Source organism: Saccostrea cucullata, unplaced genomic scaffold (assembly GCF_032062105.1).
Source record: "Saccostrea cucullata isolate Sc308-1 unplaced genomic scaffold, CSIRO_AGI_Scuc_v1 ctg321, whole genome shotgun sequence".
NCBI lineage: Eukaryota > Metazoa > Mollusca > Bivalvia > Ostreida > Ostreidae > Saccostrea > Saccostrea cuccullata.
Genome location: NW_026931624.1, coordinates 288,453 through 299,991, shown reverse-complemented (window position 1 = coordinate 299,991; position 11,539 = coordinate 288,453). Strand labels below are relative to the sequence as shown.

The 11,539-nt window shown below is 32.9% G+C and overlaps 1 protein-coding gene across 1 annotated transcript; it reads right to left on the bottom strand.

Annotated features, from left to right (window-relative positions):
* Positions 1-5,481: 5,481 nt before the first annotated feature.
* Positions 5,482-10,017, bottom strand: LOC134233147 (uncharacterized). The gene is made up of 6 exons (XM_062715138.1): positions 9,675-10,017; positions 9,204-9,266; positions 8,976-9,056; positions 8,723-8,852; positions 6,702-7,455; positions 5,482-6,567 (listed from the first exon to the last, which is right to left on the bottom strand). Exons 2-6 carry the CDS (start codon positions 9,250-9,252, stop codon positions 5,482-5,484), a joined length of 2,100 nt encoding a protein of 699 aa, XP_062571122.1. The 5' UTR covers positions 9,253-9,266; positions 9,675-10,017.
* Between the last annotated feature and the right edge of the window lie 1,522 nt (positions 10,018-11,539).

Below are 11,539 nucleotides of genomic sequence, written 5' to 3'. Positions count from 1 at the left end.
TAATAAGTAGCGGCGACCATTTAACATAGTAAACCAACCCTTTATTATATCGAATGCACCATTTAATTTGTATACTTCACCCTATAATAAGCAGCGGCGACCATTTAACATAGTAAACCGACCCTTTATTATATCGAATGCACCATTTAATTTGTATACTTCACCCTATAACAAGTAGCGGCGACCATTTAACGTATTAAACCGACCCGTTATTATATTGAATGCACCATTTATTTTGAATCTTTCACAGTATAATAAGAAGTGGTGACCATTTAACATAGTAAACAGACCCTTTATTATATTAAACACACCTTGTATTATGTGTGCTTCGCCCTTTAACAAGAAGTGGTGACCATTTATTATATTGATTCAACCCATTATTATATAGAACACACCATGTAACATTATGTACCATACCTTAAGGCAGCTATGGCGTTCCATAATTTGTGACATCAGTCTGGGATGTTATTGGTTATACCATTTAGTTAAGTACTACAAAATTCAGTGTGTCTGCTTCTTCGCTGATGACACTGGAAAAAGATATGCATGCCTACTTTAATATCATCATTCAATGCATTTTTTGTTATTGTACACTGTACATATTCGATGAAAGCATGCTAACCGCTTTTCAGTACTTTCAGTACTTTGATTTAAATAAGGAAAGCATATGCAGGTTGCAAATAATGAAAAATATAAAAACAAACAGCATGTGTTACTTTTCAGAATCAAAACAAACTATTCATAGAATGAACTTGGTGGTGAAATCCGCTTTGGTTATAATATTTAAACAGTATTAAACAAATCCATGGGGTTTTTTTTGTATGGCATGCTTACAAAATATTTGCCCATGTATATATTTTGTTAACTTAAATTTTATGGGCCAATATATTAAGAGGCTGTCCACCGAAAAACCAGGCAATGGGTGGCACATCGCATGTCATGGATTTTTATAATATTTTTCATGTAAGCTAGTTAAGGGAAGTCTTTTAACATACTGATAATATTTTTTTTATTTTCTATGCCGCAAGTCGTGTTTTAGGGAATGTGTGATTTTAAATGCAAAAAGGTCAACGTGTTTTGGGAATTTCAACAAGTCATTTATATGGTCCTGTAGCTTTAACAAATTTCAACAAATGAACACAACAATCAATAATATGTGTAAAATAAACACTTTTCTGTAATTTTATGTGGGGTTAAAATAATTCTTTTCTTTATTTAAAAAAAAATGGGGTGGTCAAAAACACTTGACTTGTTTTTCAACTTGACAATATACCATATCCGATTAATATATCTCTAAAATCCAATACATTACAATCTAATTTTTTTGCATGTAATTTTTGTATAGAACATATGCTAATATAATTAAATATAAAATAAAATTGGTGGGAACAGAAGAAATAAGAAAAATATGAGGCGTCAAACTTTGTCAAATTTTCTGCAATTCGTCGCCATTTTCGCCCTTCTTTGAATAGAGTCACATAAGCCTAAAACGGTAAATTACGGGTGATCAACAACGTACATTATATATCTCAATACAATGTTTTAGATTTTATAAGATATCTATAAAATTAGAATAAAATTGATTAAGATTTTCTTTTCCATAAGAATGGAAATTGATGGGAGGGGGGGGGGGGGATTATATGCATGTAGATACGTAAAGTCCTGGTATTCATTATATATGATATATATAGATCTACAAATATATGAATTTTGTTTTTATTTTACTACACAGATATCTAAATTTTATTTTTATTTTACTTTTTTTTTCTTAAATATATTTTATTTTTTAAGTAAAAAAAAATTATAGGACTTTGCTTCCAAATAAGAAGAGGAAAGACCACAACCATGACAACAACTATTATTTATGAGCAAACATTAAAACCGAAAGTAGAGTTCGAGTTACCACCCGTTTGTTGTGATTGGAGATGGCCACATGGTTGTCGCTCACGATTACATGGTAAATTGTTTGGATAATTCAGGTTCTTGTAAAGAAAAGTACAGAGTAATATTCTTTTTCTTTTGATGATATATGTAAATTCAATGTATTTTAACACACCGGGTTTGTGGGTATTGCATGCAGCTTAAGCCTCCTGGCATTGGGGAAAAAATGAAATTGAATATTGGGGAGAGTTCAATTTATAGGAAAAATATGGAATCGTTTTTGGCAACAATTCTCACTACCTTCCCTGCCCCAAACGGCCATGATTTGAACAAATTTAAATCTTCAATACATGAGGATGCTTACATGTCAATACAACTTATCATAGCCTATGTTAAACTTTGATTGGCCTTTGTGGCTCACCCTATAGCCCTTGAGGTTAGGATTTCAACTAACTAAAATCTACACTAAGGAGGATGATTCCATATAAATATCACTAATCATGGCTATGAAGCACTTGAGAAGATTTAAAAAGATTTCCCTATATATTCCTATGTTTAAAGCTTTCATTAGCCATTGTGGCCCCACCCTTCTCTCAGGGGGCCATGATTTGAACAAACTTGAATCTACACTACTTGAGGATGATTCCACATGAGTTTCATCTTACCTGGCCCAGTGGTTCTTGAGAAGATTTTTTTTAAAATGCCATTTATTTTTCACTAATTCATAATTATCTTCCCTTGGAAGAGGGTGTGGCCCTTCATTTAAAAAAATTTGAATCTCCTTTACCCATGTAGCAAGTTTGGTTGATTTTGGCCTAGTGGTTCTTGAGAGGAGGATGAAAAAGTGAAAAGTTTACAACTACGACCTTTGGCTCAGATGAGCTGAAAAGAAGATTTTGAAAACTTGTTGATGTTTAAATGTACTTTTATTGGACTGTATATATATTTAATATCGACTTATAATAAATAACGTGCCTGTCAATTAAACTTGCTAAACTTATGAAGTATATAATAGTATACAATTAAATCTCTGTAACTTCAAGCACAACTTTTTTGAAATACATACAGTCATGCACAAGTATTTTTGAAAAATACAGTGTTTAGTAGGTTTTACTAATTTCAAAAAATTTAAAGAAGGGTATAGAATTCAGAGTTTGTCTAAAAATATGTAATTTAAATAACTTAAGAAAAACTTCTGTTTCATCACTTATATTAGCAGATATTGGACAATACTGAAAGTGCAATGTAACTAAAAAAAATATTAGCAATATCCACTACCTTTAAAGACATACATAATGTAATAGAAGGAACATTTGTACAGTTCATAAAAATACAATTTATTGCACAAGAATATTTCCTGCAGAATATTTTGAAAAAAAAATTATTGTTTATAAATTTTTTAAATGTAGAAATCAATATAATTATTCAGAAAACTTCAATTTTTTTCTTATCTGAAAAATATATGTGTTTGTAGGAAAAATGATACAAATAAAAATATGGAAGCCTGCTTGGATTGGAATATATATTTTGATCTATTTCGGTTGTAAATGATTTGACTAGTTTGAAAACCTTTGATGTTCAAAATTTATCCTGACTAAACTAAAGCTACCGGGTATCCTTATCAATCGATACAACTTTTTGTCACTTAAAATTCTTTTGTTGTGAAACTTTGCTTGAAAAGTCTGCGCAGTTTAACTTATTCATTTAATTAACTTGCTTATAGCATATATATACAGTATTTCATTCCAAAAAATATCTAGCATGATAATTCATAAATGGGCAAAAAAACATCCATAGTGTAAGACTGCCATAGAGTCTGTCAATCAAATAAAAATGATTCCCAACCCCATAATGATTCATTAAGTTGAAATCCACAGGCAACACAAAATTTAACCTGCCAAGATCTGAGAGACAGCTGTATTACAACATTTAGTAGACATTTTTAGACTACCTAAGCTGAAAGTTCTTAGAATGAACGGTATAGTGATTTTGGTGGGGTTTCAATTTTGAAACTTAATTTTCCTGCTTAATTTCACATAGTGATTGAATCAGGTTCCTTTCATTTTGTTCAAGTTCAAGATGATGTAAAACTGCATTGAGGTCTTCATCATCTTCACTGGTTTGTAATGCAGGATGATGGAACCTTGAAAATAAGCTTTGAACTTGCTGAGAACTCAGCCAGTCATCTGCTGGAAACCTCCGATGGCCATCCTCCTGACGAGCACATCTGATCAATTTTGATGCCTCTGTTGGGCTGTACTTCCTACCACTTCTTTCCCCGTCCAAGAACAAGTTGTAGACAAACTCTTTTACAGCAACACTAAATCGTTTGTTCACTCTCTTGCCCTTTAAAGCCCATCCTTTTGTAACTGACACTAAGGTTTTCTTTTCATGTTCTTCATGTGCATGAATAGGGATAATGGATTTTTTAATGCCCATGCATTTATCAGTCCACAACATTTTCACTCTGTCTTCGATAGTTACATTGTGGTCACCGATATCGTAATGTAGTTGTAGGTCAGGGAGGGTCAAGAAAGTTACATTGCATTGTAGACAGGAGTAGCTGATTTCATCATGTTCATTTTCCTACAATTGAAATAAAAATTCATTAATTTTAAAAAAAAGTACAACCTGGTTTTAACAAAGTAACTGGGGCGTATGGAATTAAATTGCTATATCTGTTATTCGTTATATCTGTATGAGGAATTCTTATATGTTTTAAGATGGGGGCCCAAGATTACTTTGTTAAATCTGTGAATTCGCAATATTCATGTTCATACTAAACAAGTTTTACTGTAAAATGATATCGTTATGATTTTTATTTGCCAATTTATATTTATTCACTTTATTTCAAATTGTGTTTACTTTATGTTGCTTTTTAAATTATTCCTTAATTAATCAGATGATAGGTCTAAAATGAATGCATACTTGAACCTCTCCTTTTGTTTTCTCAATGTTTTGCAACTCTGTCTCATTTTCTTCAGTTAATTCTGTTGTTTGCTGAAAAGGGATTCACAATATAAATTAATAGAAAAAAAAATTGAGTACAAAGTCAAAAAAAAAGATTTTTTTATTATCATTAAACATACTGAAATCTTTAAAAACTCGGTTTCATTGAATAAATAATTCTTAAAAGTACATGTATAAAGATGTTATAGAAAGTAATATTGTTCAAATGAAATGTAATAACACAAAAAGTAATAATCCAAAGAAGTGTGTTTGTACATCTTGTGCTGTACATATTACATTCTGTGTTGATAAGGAGGAAAATTGTAATGACAAAGCAAAATCCAATACTCATGGTTTAAATTATTACATTTTGCTTTGCTCTAGTTTTATTACCTGATTCATATCCTTACTCCGTTTTGTTTTTCTTCTATGGGAAATTTCAACAGCATCTGTCTGCTCTTTTTTCTTGGGGTGAAGCAGTATCTTTAATAAATTTATTAAAATTACAAGTATTTGAAGCATATATTTAAATTCAAGAGGAAGATTAAATTAATTATGTGCATAATACAAAAAATATTTATTTCATATTTATCCTTAAAAAGTTTTACTAAAAACTGATTAATAATTGTTTTACTGGATACATCATACCTTTTAACCAGTGTCGTCTTGTTTTCCAATCATCTTTCTGTTTAATTCACCAGTAGATATGAACTTGCCCTCTCCAACATTGTATGCTTGCCACATCCTAAGCCCATCCTCTTCATAACAAAAGTTATTGAAGTTGTTGATGAATGGAATAGGACATTTTTGCATCGTCTGTTGATCAAAATCAACTTCTGCTAAATAAACATGGGTGTCCTTGACCCCGCCATAACTTTCCAGTGCTTCTTTCATCTCTTCTCCTGTGGTAATGTTGTGGCCCTCATTTCCGTATCTTTTCATATGTATTTTTAATGGGGCTATCCGTCTGTCGCAAATATCTTTGCCGCTTTGTGCCTCACTAAAGTCGTATCGACATACTTTGATTCCTGTTCTCCTTGAAATGTCAGGGATGGCCGATATTAATGGCCCGCAGTGATAACAGCGTGCGTTATCACTTTTTAGATAGGCACACTTCAGGGACTCATTTTGGTCTTTGACAGTGAAGAGGAGATGTTCCAGGATGGAGGCAACAGAGAACCAGGTCTGTGGTGCACTATCCAACAGATGAACAAAACAATCTTTCTTGAGGTGGTCCTTCTCCTTGCTGATGGCCACAGAGATATGCCAATTGATCCCCTTTTTCCCAAAGAAGTCTGTCTGCTTCTCACGATCTATCCAGGGCAAATATTTCATGGCCCAGTCCATGGTTATTAAAACCTCGTGCCTTTCTAAGGTCTGCAAAATGTTCTGTTTGGCTTCTTCCTGGCAAACATTTCGCAAAACATGTTGTTTCCATTGAATGATCTTCTCTTTACACTTTTGAAAATCATGAATAAATTCTCCTTTGATATCCGAAGTTGGAAAAAAGCCATCAATAATAATCTGTTCAAGATCATCCAGAACTGTTAGTTGGTCTGTACAAAAATTGCAGACATCATTGTGGTCATGGGAACATTGCGAAGAAAGTTCAGGATGTCGATGATCACTCAAGGAGTAATCAATACAGTGATCTGGAATAGATGTTGATCTCTGAATATGCCATCTGTTGTCACAGGACAAATAATGTTTGCTAGCACGAAGTCTGTTCATGATATCCTAAAACAAACAAAAATGGAATGAATGTTAACACTTTCTAAAGATTAACTGATAATTGTCATTCACTATAGATTATAATTGTCATACGATTTTATACAATTTTGAATTTTTTCTTTATATCTTATTGTAATTACCTCTGATTTGGTTGGCTGAAGTCCATAGCTCTCCATGGATTCAGTGACAGAAACTAGCTTCTCAAAGGAACTAATGCCATCTGCGGTTGTGTTATCTAGTCCACTTAGACTTTTCCTCTGACTCGCAGCACATCTGTTCAATAAGCTATACAATGTAGATCTACTGCATGGAGAAAACTCAGTATCTTTACAGTAAGACAAATAGCATGTTATTATCCTGCTCCCAATAAGTGTTCTCACAACATCAGGTATGTGGATGCTTTGACCTGTGGACAACTTTATGGTCCGCTCACCATAGGCTATGTCTTGTATGTAATGTGGCTGCGAAAGGAAATCTACAAAATGTTCAACCTTATCAAATGGAAGTCTTGAAAATGCAGATTTTTGGGTCACCTCAGTGTTTTTGGAACTTGTATTTGCATGTTGCCTAGCTGTGTCAATTCTCCATTTTGTCATTCCTGGTATAGACTGAAGAAGCAGCTCCTTTGGATATTGATGAGAGAAAAGAGAGAGAAGTTCTTTTTGGTGAGCTGGTGAATCAGAGGCATCCTCATATGCTTTCACGAAAATCTTCAGCACTCTTTCGTCGTCATTATTCCATAAAAATTCTCTTGAGAATAGTTCTTTAATTAGAATATGAGATTGGGATGGAGCGATCATCTCGAATAGGTGGAGGACAATATCTTTGGAAATCTGAATGTAGTACCTTTGTGTCCTTACAGATGCTTCTTTAAAGGATGTTGTTAATTGGGACCTGAAAAAGATTATTAAAATCAGTTATATTTACTGAAAGATGTAATAAGATGAATAGACAGCTCTTCATATTTTTTACTCTGAATTTGTGACCAAACATAGCTTTGTTGTTCTTGAGGAGTTTTTTTATTTATAAAATTGTCCTGTATATTCCTATGTAAAACTGTGCTCATCCATTATGGCCCTGTCCTCCCCATTAGCCAAGGAGGTCATGATTAAAACAAACTTTTATCTATACATGTACTACCTAAGGAGCTATCATGGCTTTGCTTTTCTTGAGAAAAATTTTTAAAAAGAATTTTCCAATGTTATTTCTAAGTTAAACTAGGATCAGCCATTGTGGCCCCACTCTTCCTCTGGGGGTCATGATTGGAACAAACTTGAATCTACACTACCTGGGGATGATTTCCCACAAGTTTATCGTTCCTGGCCCAGTGGTTCTTGAGGAGAAGATTTTAAATCCATGCCACCAAATTTTCACTATTTCTGAATAATCTCCCCTTGAATGAGGTTGTGGCCCTTCACTTAAAATAAGTTGAATCCCCATTACCCAAAAATGCTTTGTGGCAAGTTTGTTTGAAATTTGGCCAGTGGTTCTGGAGAAGAAGTCGACAATGTGAAAAGTTTACAGACAAACAGACAGACAAACGACAAACAAAATGCAATCTTTAAAGATCATGTGAGCTTTTTCAGCTCAAGTGAGGTAAAAACCCAGACAGGCTTCAAAATTCTAATGACCTCAACATCCCGTATAATTTAAACAAGATGCCCATGGGCCACAATGCTCAGCTGAGTAAATTTGGTAATGTTCTTTATTAGACACCGCCCCCCCCCCAAAAAAAAAAAATGTATTGTGACACACCCTACCCCCAAGGGTCTTGATTTGGATAATTTTTAACAATCTACACTACTCCAGTGAGCTTTAATATAAGTTTCAGCTTTTCTGGCCCAGTGGTTCTTTAAAAGAAGATTTTTTAATGACCCCACCCTCTATTTGTCTTTTCTTGATTATCTCCCCTTGTGAGGCGACTAGGTCCTTTACAATTTATTAAATGAGCTCCCTCTACACAAGGATGCTTTGTACTAAATTTGGTTAAAATTGGCAAAGCGGTTCCTGAGAAGAAGTCAAAAATGTGAAAAGTTTACAGATGGACTGACAGACGAAAGGACAGCCAAAATGTGATCAGAAAAGCTTACTTGAGCCTTCTGCTTATTGAAAATCAGAAAATAATACACTGCCTGTATTTGAATGCAAATTTTATATTTACCTGAGAGGACTACAGTTCCCATTGGATATGAGGTGAATTACATTGTTAATTTTATCCAGGTCTGATGTCTCTGGTTGCCACTCCTCGTGACTGCTATGAGTACTCCTGATTGTAGATTGTGAAGAGAACTCTGTATTGAATATATATATATTTATTTCATTTTTTGTTTAGTTTATCAGTATTTTAATTTTTGAAGCAATTGAAACATCAAACTCTAACTCATAGAAGAATTCTTAACCATTTTCTTTGTTACCTATAAAGTCATCAGATATTTGACTCTGGGAACAGGGGGGCATTTCCTTCACAAATGAATCATTTTCAGCTTCATCTCTCTCTACAAATTAAAAAAAAAATTAAGAACTCTCCCACAAATTTTTGTATCTGGATATTAAAATGATGAACCTTAATATTCTTGTTAACTTAATTATAAACTTATCTGTCTCATTTAAAACACAAAACAAAATATAGTAGAATCTAATACCTAATCTGTTATTTGACACCTGACTTTTAGAGCAGGAAAGGACTTCCATCAAATAACCTTTTTCTAAAAAAAAAAATTAGAAACAACTTATAAATTCTCATTTTTGTTAACAATTGGAAATGGTTTTCATGCTCAAAGTTCAGTAGATTTTGTTTAAATTAGATTGAATACCTATATCTCAGTACCAAGAGTTTTTCAGAAAACCACTTCTTAATTTATTAGTATTTTCCTTCTTTATATAATATTTTTGGATATCTCAAATTTCTAAGTTGATCACAATAAATCTGAGGTGACAAAGTTTATTTTGTATTTGTTTTAATTGATAAGAAGTAGGTTTCTTTATTGAAGAGATATACATAATATAATGCTAATATACATCTGTATGATATTGGTTTTTGATCCTAATACAGAACATCTCTATAAAAGAACAGCTTTACCGGTAATTTAAAATACCATATTCTTGAAACATACCATTTTCCTCAAAATAGCCATGCGGATTTTTAGAAATTGGTTGAAGATTTTCTTTTACTGGATCCAGCTTTCTTTTCTTCACTCTTTTCAACCTTGTATCTTCATCTGTTGAGACTGTAAAAATTGGTACTTATTAGAATAGCAAGTCACCAGTGGTCCTTTAAAAGAAGTCGAAAATGTAAAAAAAATTACAAACGTACAACAACACAGATGAAAAGATGGTATGCAAACAAAATGATCAGAAAAGTGCATGTGCACTTGATTTTTATCTTAAGAGAGCTTATAAAATGTGTATATATTTTCTAAATGATAAACTGACTGAATTTGTTCATACTTTGTAAACAAAAAAAAAATGCATTACAAATAAATATTTAGTCTAGGTTTTAAAGTTGTAAGATAATTGAATTTCTGAAAAATATTTTATGAAATAAGGAACCTTTGCACTTAGAAGGGAGTCTTTCTGCCAGTTCATTCTGATGTTCAAGCCTGCATACTTTACATATCCCTGTAAATATATAACAATATATTTGTTCAATGTATTTGATTACTTTAGAAATTATTCTGCAATCATTTATTAGGCTGCAAAAGTTAGCATGTAATAATATATCAAATTCATATCACAATACAGTGTTCTGGGAATGAAATATTACATTCCGAATTTTATTTCATTACTATAGGAATATATACTTGATGTTAAAATTGCAATCACAATAACAGAGTACAGGTATTTTATCTATAAAATATAATTTGTACTGGATGCGGTGATCTAAAATTTGAGCAAAGAATTTTTACAGATATTTATCTTAATGTATATTGATTGCAAGCAATTCAACGATGAGCATTGAGTCTTGTCTCTCACATAATTTATTTGGTGTACCTGGTGTCCTTTTATGTTTAAAGAAAAAAATTAACTCTCATTTAAAGATGATCATGCTGGGGTTGCTTATGAACACTTTTCTAAACTAGAAGAATAAAATTATGATTTTGTTATATACCAAATAAAATAACCAATTAAATACCCGCTGATTGCTTCAAATGGAGTCCAATTATTTAAGGGGGGGGGGGCTATTCTGACCCCCCTTCCATAAAGTCCATGTTTTGAGGAAAAAACGTCAATAATTCAAGTAAGTTCTCAAACATATTTTACAATCATTTTATATAGGATTGTTAACATTTATTACACATGACCGAAGATTTATTTGCTTTGTTTACTTTTGTTTTATTTTAGTGTGGCGCTCCAAATGTAAAATCTGTAAATGACGAAATATAAGATATATATGTCTACCCCCTCTATACTATAAAAGTTCCTGTGGTTTTCTAGTGTATTCTGTTTGATTCTTCTTGTATGAATAATTATATTGATGATGACAAAAAGCTTACCTGACCCTACCGGTACATGCTCAGCATACATGATGCAGATATCTCGGGACAAGGCTAGGCTGACGGTGCGGTCAGGCTTGCATTTCCCTTTGTGGCCGGGATATGCACAGTTTTTATTTTTGGGCCTCCAGTATATGCCCAGATGGTCTCGGTGGGTCTTGCATATTGATCTGTCATTCACCGGCGTTGTATCGTAAGGTAAAGTAAAGTAAGATAGGCCAGCTCTGTTTAGAATTAAGTGTGCTTCGGAGATATCCTCAAAACTACATTTGAGATATCTCAGGTGGCCGACTGTGGACTTAGAACAACTGCTGAGGGGCACTATCTCTCCAGAACAGCCGCCCCTCTTCTCAACGAAGCAGACGTCGGCTGCCATATTTGTTTACAAGTAACTAGGTCATATCCGCACAAAATAGTAAAAATTCGCCAGATTCACCAGAAAAATTTACAGTACGTATAATTTACATGTAAAAAATTATATAATT